General features: G+C 46.5%; 1 protein-coding gene across 1 annotated transcript in view; it reads left to right on the forward strand.

The window, feature by feature from the left end:
- Positions 1-23,860, forward strand: part of LCK (LCK proto-oncogene, Src family tyrosine kinase) — a 175,044-nt gene that overhangs the window by 81,332 nt on the left and 69,852 nt on the right. The window contains exon 3 of the mRNA XM_073551982.1: positions 11,521-11,596. Within this exon, the coding sequence (XP_073408083.1) occupies positions 11,521-11,596 (76 nt within the window). The remainder of the gene's footprint in view (positions 1-11,520; positions 11,597-23,860) is intronic.

Consider the following 23,860-nt stretch of genomic DNA (forward strand, 5'->3'; position numbering starts at 1 on the left):
GGATCGCTGGTGTGTCACTGCATGATCGCTGGTGAGCTGTCAAACAGGCAGCTTCACCAGCGATCAGAACCAGTGACACGCGGGTAACAAGAGACGCACGTCGCTTACTTACCCTCAGTGTATCTTAGTTACCAGTGCGCTGATGCAGGGAGCTGGTAACCAAGGTACACATCAGGTTTCTAAGGGGCGTGCGGCACTTAGAAACCCGATGTGTACCTTGGTTACCAGCTCCCTGCATCAGCGCGCTGGTAACTAAGGTACACATCAGGTTTCTAGGCGCCGCGCGCCCCTTAGAAACCCGATGTGTACCTTGGTTACTGGGTCGCCCGCAAGGGCAGTGGGGTACTCGGTACCGGGCCGGTATCTCAGAGGGAAGTGTCACAGTAGCGGTGACCCGGTCCGTGACCCTGGGCGTCCATGTAAAAGGGGTTAAGCGTGGCTGATTAAAGTTTATAAGTGCATGATATGTGACACCACCTGTGGTGCTCGGTAATGAAGGGGTTAAGCCGATGCTGCAGGCAGATCCTCTGGGACAGATGTATAAGGCAGCAAGATGTAATAGCTCCCCACAGGTAGAGCTGTAGTCCCAGGGCAGTAGTGATAGGTGTTGAGGAAGAGGGTGCAGTGTTAGGCACAGAGATGTAGCAGTGCTGAAGGGGTTGTAGGAAGAAGGCAATGACACAACAGGGTGCAGTTTCCTTTACCTTTACTTTGCATTGCAAGTGCAGTCCAGGATCCAGATTACAGATGGAACAGGAGTTGGCCAGCCTGGAAGCAACTCAGGAATCTCTCTATGCAGATGGGTTGTGTAGTCTCCTTTTTAGAGCTTATCTGAGATACATGCAGTACAGAGTTACACTGAAGTTCCTCTTGCTTGCTCTTTTAGAACCCCCTTGTATGGCAGACAGCTGTAGCCTCCTTATTCTGGCTCACATGTCGCTGTTGTGCCTCCGAGTCTTATGTGGGAACAGAGCATTTACAGCTTCCTATTCCTCCGGTTTCTGCTGCAGGAACTTCAGTATCCATACAACCTCGGGGACGTGACTCCAGACCATGCGCTACGCTAGAAGTGAGCCTGAACTCTGCTCAATCCTCCAACTCTTCTTCTCCCATCCACACACATCGCCCTCCTCACACGAACTAACTAACTTCCCCTTCCCGGCCCCCAGAGAGCAGCTCCTCCCCCAGCTTTGGTTCAGAGCTCCCTCTGCTGGCCTGGAGTGGGAACTGTGCTGTGTGTTGAATTTACCTGACAGAGAAACCCTTTATTGCTTCCAAGCATGACATCACACTCCCTAGGAGGAAGGTAATGCCACTGTGGCGACTTTACTCCTGGGGGCGCCACATTCCCCTTAGTGCAATTCAGTACTCCCGGACTGAAGAAAACATGCAAAACATATTAACAAATGAACATGTTATGAATGGGTCACCGAGGAGAAAAAAGCAAAACAAGCTAAGTCACAGAAAACCAGAGAGGTTGGTAACTATGCAGATTGCAGATCCCTGATCCTACCACACAACTAGCAGCAGCCGTGGAGCGTACCTATGATGTTCCTAGACGCTTCATCACAGCCAGAGAACTAAATAAGCCTGAAGCATGAAAAGGGGAAAACTAACTGCCTCAGAGCAGACCCCAAAGGAATAGATAGCCCCCACTCATATATTGACGGTGAAACAAGATGAAGGCACAAACGATGGGGCCCAAACTAACTAGAGAGGAAAAGAAAGGAAAGACACTGTCTGCAACCTGCAAAAAACCCTACAAAAATAATGTCCAACACTTCTGATAGCAAAATTAACCCTGAAGTCACTAGACTTCTCCCACTATATCAGCACGCTGAAATATTCTGAGACAGAGCAAAAAGAAACCAAACTAGTAAGGGACAAAAAGCAAATTGGCAAAATACTGATAAATAAAAGTGGAAATTCAGCACAGCCCCCAGCCGGGGCTGGCTGACCACACCAAATAACTGAATAGACCAACAAAATCAAGTGTGAACATTAGCAGAAAAACTTAGCTTTATATGACTGGAACAGAGCTGAAAACGAAGAGCTGACAAGCCAGAAGGAATCACCAGCAACTGAATAGGGCGTCGGCAGTCTTAAATCCAATCTGAGACTCCTGAGGTCCAATCGTCATCCTCATTCTCAGGTGGCAGATCTCCACCGATCAAATCAGCCTCACTACCTATGGTAACCACCAGAGGGAGTCTGGAAGGAGAACTCACAACTGGTGAACCAGAGAATGAACTCACAACATGAACAATTGTAAATGTAACAAGATTTCAAAAATGAAAAATTACAAAATCCAAAGCTCAAAAATAATCCTGATGACGATTAGTCCATGCATCAATGTCCATGGTCCATTTCCTGAGCAGTTGGTAACTATGTACAAGATAGTTTTGACCACGCAGTCCTCTGGCCCAATTGTCCATCAAAAACAAACTGATGTTTCTAAAAAGGTTCTTACAGAGTCTCTGTAGGCACATAAGCTTGAAAAGTTGCATATTTACAGTTTACCATTTACATAACTTATTTATATACGAAACCTTAGGGGTGGTATACCTTGGGTACTACGGACAGACCTACATAGCACTGGTGTTGTTGGGGACCTTACTGGATGCCTTGTGTTAACTACTGGTGTAGTGTGTGTCATACTGGCTACACTACTGGTGGTTCTGCATAGCACAGGGATACTAGATTTCACAACTGGCATGGTGAGAATTCTCTTGTTCCACTGCTGGTGTGGCATCCCCTGCCTGTACTTGATGGTTTTCAGGGTGGTCTTGAGTCACTTCTTCTTGCACTACCAGTTGGGGAAAGGTCAAAACTGGCACCACTATGGCTTGATTCGCTCTAGTCCAATTTGCAGGGAATTCTCTGAGTACAGTGTTGACCTTTTCTTCTTCTTCCTCTATGGGCTGAAGGTTGTTTTGCTCTTCCATTCTGTCCTTTTAGTTAGTCAGGGCACAGTTTCAGATGATCCCTCGATACTGCTGATCAGGTTTCTCCTCCATCCTTACTGATAAGGCACACTTTGGTGTTGTCAAAGTTTGATGGTAGGACGGTGTAGGGTTCAGCTTCCTATTGGTCATCCAATTTATGCATCCTCCTTTTCCTCTTTAGGACTTGTTCTCCTGGTGACAGGGGAACTGCAGGTGCATGCTGATTGTAGTGCTTTTCCTGTTTTTGTCTTGCCTGCGATAGACTCTTTTCCACGCACTCTTGCACTTTACGGTACTGCTGCCGCTCTGTATCCCAGTCAGCATCTGGTGATGTCACCTCAGGTGTAAGTACTCCCATATCCAAATCAATAGGCAACTTGCCAGGCCTCACTCTCATTAGGTAGGCTGGAGTGTAGTTGGTGGAATTCACAGGAATGTGATTGTAGAGGTCTACCAGATCTGGCAACTTCTCTGGCCACAGATTCCTCTCTTTCAAAGGCAAGGTCTTCAGTAGATCGATCACCACCTGATTCATCTTTTCACACATGCCATTGGTCTGTGGATGGTACTGCGTTGTCCTGATCTTCTTTCAACCGTACAAGTTACAGAATTCCTGGAACACTTATGCCTCAAAGGCTGGACCTTGATCTGTAAGCACTCGCTCGGGATATCCGTGTGGTCGACAAAAGTGCTGTTGGAATGCTCTGGCTGCTGTCCTGGCTGTTTGATCCTTGACAGCCATGACTACCAGGAATCTCGAGTTGTGGTCAACGATGGTAACAGCATAAAAGTAGCCTGAACGGCTTGGGACCAGCTTCACATGGTCCAGGGTGACCAACTCAAGTGGTTGTTTGGTTATTATTGGCTGCAAAGGAGCTCGCTGGCTGTTACGGTCCTTCCTGCACAGGTTGCATTGTCCACACTCCTGGCACCAATTTTCAATGGCCTTCCTCATACCAGCCCAATAGAATCTCTCCCAGACGAAGGCCTCCAGCTTCTTCCATCCGAAGTGTCCAGCTCCATTGTGGTATGCTTCCAAGACCATTGATGCCTCCCTCTTTAGGACTACCACCTGCCAGATCAACTCATGAGTGCTGGCATTGATACTCCTCCGACACAGCTTTCCCTCATAGATGAACAGCCGGCCTCTTTCCTTCCACAACTGCTGGGTTTCTTCAGGAGCATCTGGACCTGGGCGTGAGTCAGCTTGTGACAGTAGCTCCTTTACCAGGCGGACTGCGGGGTCGTTATCCTGCGTTTCTGCCCAGTCATGATGAGGCAATGGATTTAGGGTGGCCTCTTTCACGATAGGTCGTCTGTTTCTCACTCCTTGGGCACGTTGGGCTGCAATTGGCCGGTGGAAGGCAGGTAACTCTATTTCTTCGAGTGCCTCAGGGTCTTCTCCTGCATCTGGCAGATTGGGCATTCTAGACAGCGCATCAGCATTGGCATTCTTGTGCCCCGCTCGGTACTTGATGGTGAATTCATAGTTAGACAGCCGGGCCTTCCATCGCTGCTCCAGTGCACCTAGATTGGCAGTTTCCAAGTGAATCAACGGATTGTTGTTTGTGAAGATGGTAAACTTGGCTGAAGCTAGGTAATGCTTGAATCGTTCAGTCACAGCCCAGACTATGGCGAGGAACTTCAGTCTGAAGGAACTGTAGTTGTCAGGGTTCCTTTCAGTGGGACGAAGCTTCCTGCTGGCGTAGGAGATCACTCTTTCTTTGCCATTCTGTACCTGTGACAGTACTGCTCCCAGTCCCACGTTGCTGGCATCAGTATACAAAACAAATGGTAGGTCATAATCTGGGTAGGCCAGAACTTCATCTCCTGTGAGAGCCATCTTCAGTCGAGTGAAGGACCTCTCCAGTTCCTCATTCCATTCAAATGTAGGACTCTTCTTCCTGGCTTTCTTGGGCTGGCCCACCAGAAGATTTTGCATAGGCGTGGCTATCTCAGTGAAGCCTTTGATGAACCTTCGGTAGTAGCGTACCAACCCGAGGAATTGACGTACCTCATGGAGGTTGCTGGGCTTCTGCCAGTAATGGATGACAGTGACTTTGTCAGGATCCAGTGCCACACTTTCTGCACTCACTACATGACCGAGGTACTGTACCTTGGGCTTCAGGAGGTGACATTTGGATGGCTTCACTTTCAGACCAAAGTTGGACAAGGCTTCAAACACCTCAGCCAGGTGCTTCAGATGGTCTTCATAGGTCTTGGAGAAAACAATGACATCATCAAGGTACAATAGGACTGTCTCGAAGTTCTTGTGTCCAAGACAGCACTCCATTAGCCGTTGAAATGTTCCTGGGGCGGTGCAGAGCCCGAACAGCATATAGTTGAACTCGCAGAGACCCATTGGTGTAGTAAACGCTGTTTTCTCCTTGTCTGCCTCTGCCACTGGAACCTGCCAATACCCACTAGCGAGATCTAAGGTGGAAAAATAGTTAGCAGTTTTAAGTGCGGCTAATGACTCCTCAATTCTGGGTAATGGGTAGGCATCCTTATGTGTAATGCTGTTAATTTTTCGGTAATCAACACACATTCTCATGGTACCATCTTTCTTTTTCACAAAGACTATTGGAGCTGCCCAGAGGCTACAACTGTCTCTGATCACCCCAGCCTCCATTGATATTGTGTTGGGGGTATAGGCCGGTACCTTTCTTTAATGGGTGGATGATCTCCAGTGGGGATACGTTGTTGGACCCCTTTTGCCTTCCCAAAGTCTAGAGGGTGTTTACAGAATACCCGCTCATACTCCTGAGTCACTCGGTAAACTCCACTCTTTTGGTATGAAGGGGTGGAGTCAGTTCCCCTCCTGCAGCTGCTGACACCACTCCTCCAGCTGCTTTACAGAGCCATTGTCCCCTGCCTGGTCGGATGAGACCAAGGGCTCTGCTGCCTGTATTGCATTGTTACTGACGGTAAGCAGCTTAGCAACTGTGGCATTCCGAGGTATTGTGGCCTCCTCTTCCCCACAATTCAAGAGGCTTACAGGTACTCTCCCTTTGCGGACATCAACTACCCCTCTGGCTGTCAGGACAGTGGGCTGGCTATCAGAGTACACTGGCTCTACCAATGCTTGGTAATCTTTTCCTCTGAGGCCTATGGATGCCCGACACCAAATTAACATTTCACATCTGGGGGGTATCGCAATGGGGAAAGAATCACTCACTCTGACGCTGCCAATTTCTCCACCAGATAGTTCAACCTACTGTCTTTGCATCAGGGCCTTGATCTCCTTCTGCAGGACTCGTTGTTCACTGGTACCAGCAGTCTCGGCTACCTGTTGCAATAAAACAATAACCTCGGCAAGACAATTTTCAATCACATTAGTACCTAGGGTCATCATTGGGTTACTTTCTCGTCGATCAATGTCTACAACTATCAGACCTTGAGATTTTAACTGTACTCGCCCCACTTTAATGGTAATCTCTTTATATCCTACTTGCGGCAAAGACTGACCATTGCTGGCAACTACTGTTAGTTCATCACTTGGGCCACGGGTAAGTTCGGAGTCAGGCCAATACCGCTTGTAAAGGATATATGGCATAGTTGTCACCTGAGAGCCAGTGTCCAGCAAAGCGTTCATGGGGATGCCGGCAATCACCACTGGGAGGACCGGTCGCCCTCCAACATACTTGGCTCGCCAGTTCTTTGGGCCTTGTGGTCCTACTCCTGGGGGTTGGCCCTCTGCCCCAGGGGTTGCTCATTTAAATAACAGAATCTTGCAATGTAGCCTGCCTTGTGGCAGTGACGACAGATGGGACGTTTGTCCTGATCATAGCGATCGTTGTTTCTCCCTCGGAGTGGCGGGATCCTCTTCTTCCATAGCCACAAGACATCCTCTGGACTGGAGGCCAGCTGGATCTTCTCCTTTGAGGACACCTGCATGGACTGCACAGTTTTGGCAAGTGCAGCCATACTTTTGGTCAGCTCTTGGACCTGAAGGCGCAGTTCTGTAGATGGATCATTATCCAGAGTCTGTGCATCAGCCCCCACAGGGCTGGGAGAGAAAGATGCTGCTTCTTGGTGGTATGTGACCACTGGGCGCCTAGGGGGCGCTGGACGGCTGACATTTGGCACCCGGATAGCCCTGTCTTTGAAGTCTGCAAAGTCTAGGTCAGGGTTTTGTAGGGCTATGATGCGCAGCTGTGCTCTGTGGGTACTGGATACGAGTCCCTCAATAAATTGCTCCTTTAACAGTCTGTCTCCATCTTTCACACTGTCTGGGTCAACGCTGCAAACAGATCCTCTGGGACAGATGGTGTGGTGCAGCAATGATGTTGTAACACTCCACAGGCAGGGCTGCAGTCCCAGGGCAGGGTAGATGAAGAGGATAGGTGTTGAGGAAGAGGGTGTAGTGTCTGGCACAGAGATGTAGCAGTGCTGGAGAGTTTGCAGGAAGGAGGCAAGGACACAATAGGGTGCAGTTTCTTTTACCTTTACTTTGCTTGGTAAATGCAGTCCAGAATTCCAGATTATAGATGGAACAGAGGCTGGCCGGCCTGGAAGAAAATTAGGAATCTCTCTATCAGATGGGTTGTGTAGTCTCCTTTCTAGCGCTTATTTTAGGTACTTGCAGTACTGTGTTACACTGAAGTTCCACTTGCTTGTTCTCATTTAGAACTCCCTCGTATGGCAGACAGCTGTAGCCTTCTTCTTCTTCTGGCTCACACGTTGCTGTTGTGCCTCCGAGTCTTATGTGGGAACAGAGCATTTACAGCTTACTATTCCTCTGGTTTCTGCTGCAGGAACATCAGTATCCATACAACCTTGGAGACTGGGCTCCAGATCATGCACTGTAGCTAGAAGTGAGCTCTGAACTCTGCTAAATCTTCCAGCTCCTCTCCTCACGTCCACAAACGTTTCCCTCCTCACACGAACTCACTAAATTTCCCCTTCCTGGCCCCCAGAGAGCAGCTCTTCCCCCAGTTTTGGGTTCAGAGCTCCCTCTGCTGGCCTGGAGTGGGAGCTGTGTTGTGTGTTGTGATTAACTGACAGAGAGACCCTTCATTGCTTCCAAGCATGACATCACACTCCCTAGGAGGAAGGTAATACCACTGTGGCGACCATACTCCTGGGGGCGCCACAGATACACCTCAAACCGTCTGCACAGTCTCTCTTTAAATTCACTCAGGATATGTGACTCCCTTGAGTACTGCGGTAACCAGGCTGCTCCCGGTATATAGAGCATGGACAGCGGCATTATGGGGACTGCTGTGATGGGCGCTTGTTCCTGATGCGTTCTGGAAGTGGCACTGGCTGCTGGATTCTGCAGTGCCATTGGGGCCGCAGCTGCGCTGGCCCCTGTATCTTGCAGCGCTGTGGGGGGTGCGGTGGCGTTCAACTCGGCATCTTCTCTTGCCTCAGACATTCTCCTCCCCCTAGTTAACGCTGGCCAGGCCCTGGGTTGCGCTGGCTTACCGGTTGCTGCTCCGCAGGCTGGATGATCGGGGGACACCGGGACTGCAGGCCTTCTCACTTCCCGCAAGCTGGTCTCTTCCCGCGCAGCACTTCACTTTTCGCGCTCTGGCTGGCTCCGCCCATGATGGCCCGCCCCTTTGGCTTCCTGCGTGCGCCAAGTGGGGGGTAATGGCGGCTATGGCCAATATGCGCTATGGCGCAATAGGCCTATGGCACACACACACAGTCTCTGGCACACAGGACCCGGGGACACTGGGCTTCTTAAATCCTGTTCGTGACGCCAAAATGGGTTGCCCGCCAGGGCAGTGGGGTACTCGGTACCGGGCCGGTATCTCAGAGGGAAGTGTCACTGTAGCGGTGACCTGGTCCGTGGCCCTGGGCGTCCATGTAAAAGGGGTTAAGCGTGGCTGATTAAAGTTTATAAGTGCATGATACGTGACACCACCTGTGGTGCTCGGTAATGAAGGGGTTAAGCCGATGCTGCAGGCAGATCCTCTGGGACAGATGTATAAGGCAGCAAGATGAAATAGCTCCCCACAGGTAGAGCTGTAGTCCCAGGGCAGTAGTAATAGGTGTTGAGGAAGAGGGTGCAGTGTTAGGCACAGAGATGTAGCAGTGCTGAAGGGGTTGTAGGAAGAAGGCAATGACCAACAGGGTGCAGTTTCCTTTACCTTTACTTTGCTTTGCAAGTGCAGTCCAGGATCCAGATTACAGATGGAACAGGAGTTGGCCAGCCTGGAAGCAACTCAGGAATCTCTCTATGCAGATGGGTTGTGTAGTCTCCTTTTTAGAGCTGATCTGAGGTACATGCAGTACTGAGTTACACTGAAGTTCCTCTTGCTTGCTCTTTTAGAACCCCTTTGTATGGCAGACAGCTGTAGCCTCCTTCTTCTGGCTCACACGTTGCTGTTGTGCCTCTGAGTCTTATGTGGGAACCGAGCTTCCTATTCCTCCAGTTTCTGCTACAGAAACATCAGTATCCATACAACCTCGGAGACCGGACTCTGGACCATGCGCTACGCTAGAAGTGAGCCTGAACTCTGCTCAATCCTCCAGCTCTTCTTCTCCCGTCCACACACTTCACCCTGCTCACATGAACTAACTTCCCCTTCCAGGCCCCCAGAGAGCAGCTCCTCCCCCAGCTTTGGTTCAGAGCTCCCTTTGCTGGCCTGGAGAGGGAACTGTGCTGTGTGTTGAATTTACCTGACAGAGAGACCCTTTATTGCTTCCAAGCATGACATCACACTCCCTAGGAGGAAGGTAATGCCACTGTGGCGACCATACTCCTGGGGGCGCCACATTACCAGCTCCTGCTCGCTGGTCGCTGATCTCCCGCCTGTCACACGCAGCGATGCATGCTGGCCAGCGGGAGACCAGTGACCCCAAAAATGTCCAGATGTTTCAACAACGATCAGCGATACCTGGCAGGGGGGCTGGTCGCTGATAGTTGTCACACACAGCGATCTCGCTGGTGAGATCGTTGTTGCGTCACAAAACTTGTGACTCAGCAGCGATCTCGCTAGCGAGATCACTGTGTGTGACGGGGGGCTTTACATACAATCCCCTCTCTCTGTGAATTTCCACCCCCCTTCAAGCAAATGGTCAGTTTTATTGCCTGCCAACACTAGTAGAGCTGAATGTGTTTTCCCTCCAAAAATCTCTTTGTCCTCTAGGCATAACACTCAAAGTAAAATTTAATAACACACACTAATCCCAGAAACATGAAAATTAGATTTTCAGGATCTGGGCACTTTGGGTTATGCATGGCAGGGTTTTGCGGCATTTAGGGCTCTCATAAACCTGGGAAATGCCCACCAGCAAATCACAGACATTCCGTGTGTGGACTCTAAAAATGGTAAAATTGCAAGGGAAAAGATATTGCTAATATCTTCAGCCTGCGAGCTTCCAGGCCAAAGATATGAAGAAAAAGAGAAATTGATAACTTTCAAAGACATGTGTAGCTCCCAGAAAACAGCCCATATGTGAGGTCAGCAAAATGGGAGCTCCTAGTTTTATGGCCAAAGCATAAAACAAGAACATCCATCTTTGGCATTCATTCAGAGCCAGGAGAGACAGCTAGACACCATGCTGTGGTACTGGATCATTTCTTTGGAATTCTCCCCTTTATCAACACGTCATACCTGTGACTGAGATTTAGTAAGTTTAGTATTTTTATCCCTTTTATTTCTTAACTGTTTATATGTATGTTGTCTCTTTTGTATTTTATCATTCTTTTTATCTTTTGTAAACACTGCCGATTCTTCCGGAGTAAAAATGATAAATTTACTAGCTTCATTCTTCTTGCTCTGTGAGTGATCCACCACATACTTTGCGCAAGTTCACGTTACCAAACGGGTGTCCGATCCATCTATAAGAGGTCGGTGGTGGCAGCATAGTTTTCATATTTATGTGGTGTTGGGGACTTGGTGGTGACTGGATTGAGGTATATATATGTTCCTATTCGAAACTGGTGGTATATATACATCCCGTCACATCACGGGCCACGATATTCAACATAAATTAGAGCAGCTGTGCTTATTGTCTTATCCTCTGGCAATAACCTTATTGGCCTGCAAGGTAAGGGGGCACCAGAGAGCTGCAGGTTCCTGACTAAAAGTAAATGTTTTTTCTGACAGCACCTATTAGGCACCGTATTTTTCAGATTATAAACAGCACTGGAATCTCTCTTTAAATGTTTCTTCATTTTTTTTTATTTGCAAACAATAAAAGTTTTTTTTTTATTTTAGCCACAAACTCCTATTTTTCCTGTTTTTTTATTTTCATTTATAACCAATAGAGTTAGTTAAAAATAGGCTTAACTAGATGGACATAAGGTCTTCCTTCAGCCTTCAAAACTATGTTACTATGTTAGAGTGGCTTATATAGGTTCAAAGATACACTGGTATTGTGTCTGTAATACCCATTTATGATCAATATGTACCCGTTGAACTTATGGTTTCTCATAGAGAGAAATGTGCAGCAAAATTTGTGATAAATCAGCATGTGACACAATTTACATTATATATTTTAACATACTCTACACTCTTATTGGGATGACACTACCATAAGTTATAGAAGGTCACAAAGAAACAAAGTTATATATTTACATGTGAATCATTATTTCTTCATTTTGTTGCCCTCCCAGATGACCATGCAATATGATATACAGGACCCATTGGTCTCATATATGTCTCAAGCTCCTCCCATTTCGCCAGTGCATGGTAAGTAAAATATATAAAAAAAACATTAGTGCAATGTTGCTGTAAAAAAATACTACATAGCTAAGTTCTCACAAACATGTCCATTTGTCGTATGGTAAATAAGCATTTCATGTGTGGATTTTCACTACAGATGATGAGTGAGATAAGGAAAATCTGCAAATTAAAAAATGCAGCAAAAAAGTACTAAAAACACATGAAATATGCAAATGACTTTATCAATAGAGGTTTATCAAAACCAAATAACAAAGTATCTAAAACAAATCAATTTTATTTAAAACATGACAAATCAAAAACAGAAAAAAACACAATGAAACATAAAAAACATAAAAAAAACAAACTCACCTTATACTTGTGGGAACTAACACTAAGGCCAGAGTCACACTAGCGAAAAAAATCGGACGAATGCAATGCGATTAAAAAATCGCATTGCAATCGTCCCAATGTTATTCTATGGTGTAGCTCCCATTATCCGATTTTTTTTTGGATCTTTTCCTCGGACCGAGACAATCGCAGCATGCTGCGATTGTCACCAATTTTCAGATCGGACTCGCCAATGCAAGTCTATGGGTGCGATTAAAAAACAAACGAACCACAAGTGTGACTTGCAGTAAAATCGCACCCGGTGTCCTTTAAGAAAAGCCGGCAATTCATTTTGCAATACAGTAAAATCACACTGACATGTTTAATAAAGAAACGAAAGAATAGATATAGACACATAGAATACATATATATAAATGTGTGTATCAAGCCCCGCCCCTCATTATGATGTCATAATGGTTGCCATGGCGACGCTGATGTCATCATAGGTTGCAAGCCCCACCGCGCATTATGATGTCATAATGGTTGATTATGGGATGGAGGATGTGTGATGGGTATATGGGCACGGGACTATGGGATGGCGGATATGTATATGGGCACAGGACTATGGGATGGAGGATGTGTGATGGGTATATGGGCACTGGACTATGGAATGGAGGATATGTATGACGGGTATATGGGCACGGGACTATGGGATGGCGGATATGTATGATGGGTATATGGGCAAGGGGCTATGGGATGGAGGATATGTATGATGGGTATATGGGCATGGGACTATGGGATGGAGGATGTGTGATGGGTATATGGGCACACGACTATGGGATGGAGGATATGTATGATGGGTATATGGGCACAGGACTATGGGATCGTGGATATGTATGATGGGTATATGGGCACGGGACTATGGGATGGAGGATATGTATGATGGGTACTTGGGCATGGGACTATGAGATGAAGGATGTGTGATGGGTATATGGGCACTCGACTATGTGATGGCGAATATGTATGATGGGTATATGGGCATGGGACTATGGGATGGAGGATGTGTGATGGGTATATGGGCACTCGACTATGGGATGGAGGATAGGTATGATGGGTATATGGGCACGGGACTATGGGATTCCATTTGTTATAACTATCCACAGTTAGTTACTATGCCCGGGCAGCGCCAGGCTCTTCAGCTAGTTATAAATATATCTAATATATAAAGCTCAATGTGGGTGTGTATGTATGTCCAGGATTGGCATACGCACCGTCGCAGCTACAGCCACAAAATTTTGCACAGTCACACGTCTGGACCCCGAGAGCGTCATAGGCTATGTTCTGAGGCAAAATTTTAACCCCGCACGTTCCAATTCACCAAACAATTTTGCCCCTATCTACATAATAGGGAAAAAGTGTATGTATTGGCATCTGCACCGTCGTAGCTACAGCTACAAAATTTTGCACAGTCACATGTCTGGACCCTGAGAGCGTCATAGGCTATGTTGTGAGGTGAAATTTTAACCCCGCGCATTCAAATTCACCAAACAATTTTGCCCCTATCTACATAATGGGGAAAAAGTGAAAGGAAAAGTGTTGGAGGCAAATTGACAGCTGCCAGATGTGAACAAGGGGGACTTAAAGAATGAGAGCGATGGCGCCAAACAGTATGTACCGTACAGTTGCTAAGGTGGGGTCCTGACATGGGATACTCACCACACACTGGGATATGAACACACGCACAAAATGCGCCACACACTACCACGTGCTTCAACCCATATACCACCCTCAGCACACATTTCACCACACATACAGTCATATGTAAAAGTTTGGGCACCCCTATTAATGTTAACCTTTTTTCTTTATAACAATTTTGGTTTTTGCAACAGCTATTTCAGTTTCATATGTCTAATAACTGATGGACTCAGTTATATTTCTGTATTCAAATGAGGTTTATTGTACTAACAGAAAATGTGCAATCTGCATTTAAACAAAATTTGACCGGTGCAAAAGTATGGGCACCCTTATCATTTTCTTGATTTGAACACTCCTAACTACTTTTTACTGACTTCCTGAAGCACTAAATTGGTTTTGTAACCTCATTGAGCTTTGAACTTCATAGCCAGGTGTATCAAATCATGAGAAAAGGTATTTAAAGTGGCCACTTGCAAGTAGTTCTCCTATTTGATTCTCCTATGAAGAGTGGCATCATGGGCTCCTCAAAACAACTCTCAAATGATCTGAAAACAAAGATTATTCAACATAGATTTTCAGGGGAAGGATACAAAAAGTTGTCTCAGAGATTTAACCAGTCAGTTTCCACTGTGAGGAACATAGTAAGGAAATGGAAGAACACAGGTACAGTTCTTGTTAAGCCCAGAAGTGGCAGGCCAAGAAAAATATCAGAAAGGCAGAGAAGAAGAATGGTGAGAACAGTCAAGGACAATCCACAGACCACCTCCAAAGACCTGCAGCATCATCTTGCTGCAGATGGTGTCACTGTGCATCGGTCAACAATACAGCGCATGCATAACGCCTTTTTGTATGACCAAACAACTCAATCTTTGTTTCATCAGTCCACAGGACCTTCTTCCAAAATGTAACTGGCTTGTCCAAATGTGCTTTTGCATGCCTCAGGCGACTCTGTTTGTGGCGTGCTTGCAGAAACGGCTTCTTTCGCATCACTCTCCCATACAGCTTCTCCTTGTGCAAAGTGCGCTGAAAGAGGCCGAGACTTTACCGCCGCACCGACCGTACGACTGCCCCATTGAACTCGCCCCCGGCACCACCCCGCCTCGGGGTAGGATTTATCCTCTCTCCTCGGCGGAGACCAAGGCCATGTCTGAATACATCGAAGACAACCTGGCCAGGGGCTTCATTCGCAAGTCTTCGTCCCCTGCAGGAGCGGGCTTATTTTTTGTAAAGAAGAAGGATGGGTTGTTGCGTCCCTGCATTGATTACCGTGGCCTGAATCGTATCACCGTGAAGAACAAATATGCACTGCCACTCATCTCTGAGCTCTTCGATCGGCTGAAAGGAGCACGTGTGTTTACTAAGCTTGACCTACGAGGGGCCTATAATCTGGTTCGCATACGGGCTGGAGATGAGTGGAAAACAGCATTCAACACACGAGACGGGCACTACGAGTATTTGGTTATGCCCTTTGGGCTCTGCAACGCACCTGCAGTATTCCAAGAACTTGTTAATGATGTCTTTCGAGATCTCCTCTACCCCTGTGTCGTAGTCTACCTTGATGACATCTTAGTCTTCTCTCCGGATCTGGCCACACATCGACGAGACGTTCGCCAAGTCCTCCAGCGTCTTAGGGAGAACCATCTCTTCGCCAAGTTGGAGAAATGCCTTTTTGAGCAGACTTCGTTGCCGTTTCTTGGGTACATCGTCTCGAACTCCGGGTTAGAGATGGACCCTGAGAAAGTCTCGGCAGTTCTCAAGTGGCCGCGTCCCCTCGGACTAAAGGCTATCCAACGGTTTTTGGGGTTTGCCAATTATTACCGGCAGTTTATCCCCCACTTTTCCTCGTTGACTAAACCCATCTCAGCTCTTGTCTGCAAAGGGGCCGATTCCAATCATTGGCCCTCTGATGCTGAGGCTGCCTTTGAAACCTTGAAGCAGGAGTTTGCGAAGACTCCGGTACTCCATCGTCCCGATACCAACCGACCATTCATTTTAGAGGTGGACGCCTCGTCGGTGGGAGCAGGAGCAGTTCTGCTGCAGAAAACCTCCTCCGGACGTACTCTCACCTGCTGGTTCTTTTCAAAGGCCTTCTCCGCTCCCGAACTTAACTATGTGGTTGGAGACAAAGAACTTTTGGCCATAAAAATAGCTCTGGAAGAATTTGGCCTATCTTCAGTCCGCCCAAAAGCTCAATCCCCGGCAAGCCAGGTGGTCCTTGTTCTTCGAACGCTTTGATTTTGAGCTCCACTTCTGACCCGGGGATAAGAATATCAAGGCAGATGCCCTGTCACGTCATTCCAGCCAGTGGATAATGAGGAGGGTCCAGCGCATCTCATCGACCCCGCTAAAATCCTTACCGTGGCTCCTGTAAGCCTAGTCTCCCCACCATCTGGTATAACCTTTGTTCGGAGTGGAGATAGACTCAAGGTTCTTCGTTGGAGCCACTCGTCTAGACTTTCAGGACACTCTGGGGTTAAAAAGACTCTCTCGCTTGCCTCCCGCCATTATTGGTGGCCTTCGCTTCGCAAGGAAGTCCAGGATTTCATCGCCTCCTGTCCTTCGTGTGCCCGGAATAAGGTACCACGACATCGTCCTTCGGGACTCCTACATCCGTTACCTGTACCTACCAATCCATGGACTCATATTGCAATGGACTTCATCACCGATTTGCCCACCTCTTCTAAATGTACGGTTATTTTGGTAGTCGTGGACCGATTTTCCAAGATGGCTCACTTTATCGCTCTACCTGGTCTTCCTACCGCCTCTGAGTTGGCAAGGATCTTCCTGCTCCATGTCTTTCGCCTCCATGGTTTTCCACAGCATATTGTCTCGGATCGAGGAGTCCAGTTTACCTCCAGTTTTTGGCGAGCCCTCTGCGGGTTGCTGAAGATCACTCTAGATTTTTCCTCTGTCTATCACCCTCAGTCTAATGGCCAAGTCGAGCGAGTCAACCAGGCACTAACATCCTATCTCCGGCATTTTTCCAATGCACACCAAGATGAGTGGGTTTCACTTCTTCCTTGGGCTGAGTTTGCATATAATAACCATCCAAGTGAAGCCTCCTCCAAATCTCCCTTTTTTGTGGTTTTTGGTCAACACCCCGGCATTCCCCTTCCTGTGTCCCCTACCTCGGGTGTACCGGCAGCGGACTCCTTGTCTGTAGACTTCTCTCAGATTTGGAGGGAGACCAAAGTAGCCCTCGAGAGTGCCAGCCTCAGGATGAAGAGGTATGCTGACAAAAGTTGGCTAGACGCACCTCCGTATCGCCCAGGGGATAGAGTTTGGTTGTCTTCCCGGCAAATCAGGTTGAAGATTCCCTGTTATAAGTTAGGTCCTCGTTACATTGGCCCCTTTCAGGTCTTAAGTCGCATCAACGACGTGGCCTACAAATTGAAATTGCCCGCCTCACTAAAGATTCCCAATACCTTTCATGTGTCTCTCCTCAAACCTGCCGTGTTTAACCAATACCACTCTGCGCCCTCCCAAACCTCCCAACCTTGTAGCTCAGATAACACCTTTGAGGTTCGGGATATATTGGCTATGAAGACAGTTAAGGGAAAGACCCTGTTTCTAATAGATTGGAAGGGTGTCGGTCCTGAGGAGAGATCATGGGAACCCCAGGAGAATATTGATGCTCCTTGCATTATGAGACGATTTATCTCCAATGTGAGGAGGGGGGGACGTAAAGGGGGGGTACTGTTGCGCCCCCGGGTTCCACTTACCCTCCAGCGCGCATGTCCCGGCTCGCTACTGCTCTCCGGCGCGTCCACGCGCCCGCTGTCCAGCGTCCCCGCTGGCAGGCGCCTGCGCTCTGTCTCCCTCCAGGTGCGCAGCCCCCTGGGTAACATGACGCGCTGGCCCCGCCTCCAATATGGCGGCGCCCAGCGCTACTTATGACTGGCGTCTGGACAGGTAAGACGCCGGTTCTTCAAATGCGGTAACGCTGCCCCGTGCGGCGTCCTCTGTATTTCCAGGCCCCTCTCCCGTGCCACTGTCAGCGCTGCGCTTGTGTCTCCTTGGCTCTCTGTCTGCGCTTTCCCTTCTCATTTTGCCTCCCTGTTGCTGTCTCAGTTTCTGCCCTGCTTCTGCCTTCCTCCGTTCGCCTGTAACCTCCTGTTTTGTTCATTATTGTGCTTCCTCTCTATTGCAGCCTCCTGTCTCCGACGCCCCTGGCTCTCCAGTCCTGTTCAGTTTCTGCGTTCTCTTGTGTCCTCCTGTACGGGTACGCCAGTGCTTCCTTCCAGTCTATTACCCCAGTCGCCCCTTTGGTTCCGGCCGTCGTGGCCCTATCCCCTGGGGGTCTGCCCCTAACACTCCCTGTATAGGGGGTAGTCCTCACCTAGGTGCTCGCCCTCGGGGGGGCTCTGGGGTCTTGACCCAGAGGGTCCACTCTCGGGTTTCCTTTTGCCTTCCTACTTGCAATAGGGAACCGTAACAGTTGCTATCAGCAACAGTTTTCTTTGTAGACAGTTGTGGTAAATGAGGCCTATTATTCTTATCATTTCTATGGTGTTATCGTCCTTCTGTAAAGCTGGAAATAACACAATTTATTACTGTGCCAACACAGACCACCCTCTGACACAGACTGCAGGACACAGTATCACACAGAATAGTATTAGCTACACGGCTCAGCAGTCAGTATCACACAGGATACGATTAGATGCACGGTTTTTATGTGCAATATAATCATTATAATTTGTTATAACTAACCACAGTTAGTTACTATGCCCAGGCAACGCCGAGCTCTTCAGCTAGTATATATATATATATGTGTCTTAATGACATGTATGTATATATATATATATATATATATATTCTATGTGTATATATCTTCTTTCGTTTTGGGTTTTAACCTGCCATAGGGATCCATTATATGTCCATTTTGCAAGCCTCTGAGAAAATATCGCTTGCCGGATGTCAAACGGATGCTTGGATGCAAATAAAATTGGATCATCGCAGGAAATTCGGGTGACAGACGGATCACTGTTCATGAAACATTTGTCCGATTTTGGTCCGTAAAAATTGGACCGATTTTTTATCGTTGTGTGTGACACTGGCCTAAGGCTATTTGTACGAGATGTCTTTTTCAGTTGGATTCTGCCTGAAATCCACCTGTAAAGGCGCAGCAAAAGCAACCCATAAAAGGACCATTATGTACAGCAATGTCAGGCTCATACCTCTAAAATCATATGGTGGATAAAAAAAACAAAGAAGGGACTACTCAAGGAAGCAGTGGAAATGAAAAAGACCAAAAACTTGGCACTTTTCACTTGGTGACAGGTCTATTTTTAAAGGGGTTGCATGTCTGCAATCTTGTACTTACCTATACTTTCTATAAAAATTAATTATCAAAATATGACATTTGAAGGGACAGGTGGAATGTTGCAATTTTTGTGCTTTAGGCCAGGGTCACACTTGCGAGTGTGATGCGAGAAACTTGCGCGAGCCTCTCGCATCAATACCCGGCACTGCCATAGAAATACATGCAGCCGCACACTCCCCTCCCGAGTCTCGGTGGCAGTGCTGGGTATTGATGCGCGAGTTTATCGCTAGTGTGACCGCAGCTTAGAGCATGATCAGCTCTAGCTGAGATGTTCCAACACATTTATAACCAGAGATATTTGAATCTTTTGAAATTTGAATTTGCCGAGTTCAACAAAATTTCCACAAAAGATTTGATTTGATTTGCCTTTAAACTCACTATTCCAAAGCCTCTAATTGCCCCCCCCCCAAAAAAAAAAACGCGTCTGTAATACTCTGAGGTCTCCTAGAATTTTAATAAACCTCTCGGAAGACGTATTGGCCTTTATTTACATGTGGTGGTGGAAAAATTCTCTCTGTTTGGGGTGTATCAAATGATCAATTCTTTGCTAAATGAAGAATCAGTAGCCTGTTCACAAGCTATCCAAAAATGATCCCTTCATTTAGGGAGCAGAAACAGGTGCACTGTTTTGAAAGTAAAGAAGCAATAGCTTCTCTACCAGCAGTGAAAAAATTATACCTTTTTTTTTTTCGATCAACAGATATGCTATTTTGAAAATGACTAAACAGATACAATAGCTTTTTTCAATCTGTCAAAATATTCTTTTGTTTAAGGTTTAAGATTTAGCAGGAAAGTCTGCAGACTTGTGGATCTTTTTAGGCTCTGTCAGGATTCTCTGGCGCCGAGAGTGGGCTGTCACGTGAATTCAAGCATATACACAAGCCCCAAGCCACATTCCGACTAGTCATGTGCGGTCTAGCCCAGTTCTCTGGATGGAGAGAGGCCACCCCTGCCTAATTGTAAATGTGGATGGGGTTATGCATATAGCCTACTTGTAGTCACATGACCGCCTGCTCCTGGCTTTGGAGAATCCTGACAGTGTGCACTATGAGGATTCACTGTGTAAAATGAGGATGAATGAACTCATGGAGATCAACATCCAACACTGCAGAGACACCATCACGTGTTTCTCAGCGCAGTGATTCTAGAGCACTGCCCCCATCCCTTATGGGAAATATGCAAAACATGCAAAATAGAAGCCGCGGAGACACCATCACATGTTTCTCAACGCAAGCAATGACCAGCCAGGTCTTTCCCCGGGAAGGAACAACCACGAGAAGGACAGTCTCCAATGAAGGAAACCACCTATGCCAAAACATGGTATCCATCCACAGACAGCTGTTTCGGGGTATTGCCCCTCATCAGTGTGGAGTAGGAAACTGGCTGGTAGGAGCAATGCCTAGTAAAGGACTGTGTAAAATGAGGATGAATGAACTCATGGAGATCAACATCCAACACTGCGGAGACACCATCACGTGTTTCTCAACGCAGTGATTCTAGAGCACTGCCCCCATCCCTTATGGGAAATATGCAAAACATGCAAAATAGAAGCCGCGGAGACACCATCACATGTTTCTCAACGCAAGCAATGACCAGCCAGGTCTTTCCCCGGGAAGGAACAACCACGGGAAGGACAGTCTCCAATGAAGGAAACCACCTATGCCAAAACATGGTATTCATCCACAGACAGCTGTTTCGGGGTATTGCCCCTCATCAGTGTGGAGTAGGAAACTGGCTGGTAGGAGCAATGCCTAGTAAAGGACTGTGTAAAATAAGGATGAATGAACTCATGGAGATCAACATCCAACACTGCGGAGACACCATCACGTGTTTCTCAACGCAGTGATTCTAGAGCACTGCCCCCATCCCTTATGGGAAATATGCAAAACATGCAAAATAGAAGCCGCGGAGACACCATCACATGTTTCTCAACGCAAGCAATGACCAGCCAGGTCTTTCCCCGGGAAGGAACAACCACGGGAAGGACAGTCTCCAATGAAGGAAAACCACCTATGCCAAAACATGGTATCCATCCACAGACAGCTGTTTCGGGGTATTGCCCCTCATCAGTGTGGAGTAGGAAACTGGCTGGTAGGAGCAATGCCTAGTAAAGGACTGTGTAAAATGAGGATGAATGAACTCATGGAGATCAACATCCACAAGTGGATTCACAAGTCTGCAGTCAAATAGAGTTACTGCAGACTTTCATGACAATCCGTTTAAGGTTCGACTGCAGTGTATCATGGATCAATGAATATACTGTCTGCAGATGCCATACCTCCCTAACATTTGAGCCTGTGTACTATTATGCACAGACTGTGAGTATCACTCCCATTTCCGGTTCTTCAGTGCTGCAGTAGCACGCCACTTTCTGGTTTAGCCCATTATATAACTATCTGTAATGATGATCTGTGTGCTCTGGCATCCTATCCCTAGGCTGTACCACCATAAAATGGCCACAGCTTTCCCTGCCCTCATCTTTTTATATTGCTCTTCTTCATCCCCCCAGATTGGCTCCTATTGATCATGTAGCATGATAGCTGTAAGGCATTATAAGGAAGCTTGAGTCTCGAAGCCTTACATCATGTGAGCCCACCCTCTGGCTGATGCAATGTATTTTTGTTTTGGATGGTCGTCCAAGCAAATTGAATCGCAATTTGATCAAATTCGCCAGGACATTTGAATTCTATGAAAAATTAGACTTAAATTCCATTAGATCATCTCTAGTCATCACAAATGTTGCAAATGCTACAGGCGCTTGATGTAATGTGATAAGTTCGATTTGCTTATAATAATCAATTTTGAAAATACAAAAAACCTATAACATTCGACCAAATATATTATGATCAAATAAGTCACTCAGGACTTAACAAAACTTGCACCGATAAGAATATTCATGCAGAAATATAACCAGGTCGCTGAACCTTGCAACTGCAAAAAAGAAACTACCAACATTTTAATATCAGCAAATGAAAAATTATTCGGAAAACTCCAACATAGAGGTTACAAAGAGAAAGAGGGTAAGAGAAGAGAAAAAAAAAAAAATAAATAAATAAAAAAATTAGAAAGGGGGGATTAGGAGGGAGAAGAGGGATGAAAGAAGAGGGGTAACAGGGAGAAGGGGAATGAAAAAAGGGAAGGAGAGAAAGATGAAGGAAATGAGGCGAAAATATTGAGGTAAGCACAGAGCACCAACTCAGACACACTTCACGAGAGAACAACTCATCTATTGGTATAGTTTCTAAAAATCCAATGAGTCCTGAAACAGGATCCAGTCACTCAACAATCTTCTAAAATTATCACCGCGTCCAGAGCTTTCAGCTGTGAGTTCTTCTATCCTAAAATTATTAACCATCTTGGCAAACCATTCCGACATTAAGGGATTATGGGTTGTTTTCCAATGTCTTGGAATCACTGACCGCGCTGTAGTTAAATAAAATCGGAGGTAGTGTGCTCTACATGTATGTCACATGTCAGGTGCTGGTTTATGGAAGAGGTGCTGGCTGTGTTACAGAAATGCCACATTCGACATCAGTGATATTTGTTGCAGTTTAACCTCATGAATACCGTTGGTGAGTGTAGACAGAGGGTGATTTCCTCTCTCAACTTATCAGGACCCCCAGATATGCAATTGTAGCAGACAAATGGGTTGTCCTGGAACCTGTCTGCAATTTTGTACTAATGTTAAGCCACAGGCAGAGCTTAGTAGGGGAGAGACCTCTGGTTGTCATGCCAACGAACGGGTGACCCGAGATCACGTGACGAAGTCAACAGTAGGCAGATTTCCGGTCCGATGGCCAGAAGCGCGAGTTAAATGCCGCTGTCAGCGTTTGACAGCAGCATTTAATGGGTTAATAGCCACGGGTGGATCGCGATTCCACCCACGGGTGTTCCAGGCATATGTCAGCTGTTTAAAACAGGTGACATGTGCCCGGGAAAGATGTGGACTCACCACTGGAGCACACATCAAAGGGAGGGAGTCCGACGTCAGCGTACTATAACGCCTGACATCGGAAATGGGTTAAAATATTATTAAAATACAATTTTTAATTCTCTCAATTTTCCCATTCTGCAAAAAAAAGCATAAAAAGTACATTTTTGTCATTTCAGGATTTAGAAAAGTCTAAATTATTAAAATATCAAACTGTCACAATATCACGATATATTGAACCGTAAATTCCATAAAACAAAATACTGATGTTTCTCTGTTGCCTCACCTCCCAAAAAATTAAATTAAAAAAGTTATAAGTCTCAAAATATGGCTGCCGAAATACATTCCTCAGCATTGATTGACATTGCAACACCAAAAATTAAAAGTTGTGGAATTATAGAAATCTCAAGATCAACAGACATTTTAATGAAATGCAAATTATGAAAAAATGGAAACAACATTTTCAAAACATCTCGATTTATTTAGTATCAAGTATGAGAGCCATGCTCAGAAATTCATGCACCTGTAACTTTTTGGCTGTAATGAATGAGGTCATTAATGGTTGTCTGAGGAATGTTGTGCCATGCTAAATGCAGTTGGGCATGCAAATCATCAAGATCCACCGCTGGCAGGACACTTTGCAATTACCCAGATGTGAGATGGAATACAAATCTGGAGATGCTACAAGCTATGATAGATGTTTGGGCCACGCAATCTGCTCTCAGTAATAATGTAATGATCAAATACAGCTTTTGGGACACTGAAGAAATGGCTGTACCACTGGTTCCACAACCAAATCAATATAATGCTCAGCTGTTAGTGTTCCTGGAATGAAGACTAGAAGGATGCGACTACTGTGTTCCTGGGGTGATGTTCCCTCATGAAGGCCTCGTTATGACATTGCCGATTTTGTCTTCTGACCAACTATCATTGCATCCAAGACAAAAGCATGACTCATTGGTGAAAAGGAAAGACCATCATTCCATGCTCCATTGTCATCTTATTTTGCACCGTA

This window comes from Dendrobates tinctorius, unplaced genomic scaffold (genome assembly GCF_039654945.1).
Source record: "Dendrobates tinctorius isolate UK_male_01 unplaced genomic scaffold, ASM3965494v1 ptg000183l, whole genome shotgun sequence".
NCBI lineage: Eukaryota > Metazoa > Chordata > Amphibia > Anura > Dendrobatidae > Dendrobates > Dendrobates tinctorius.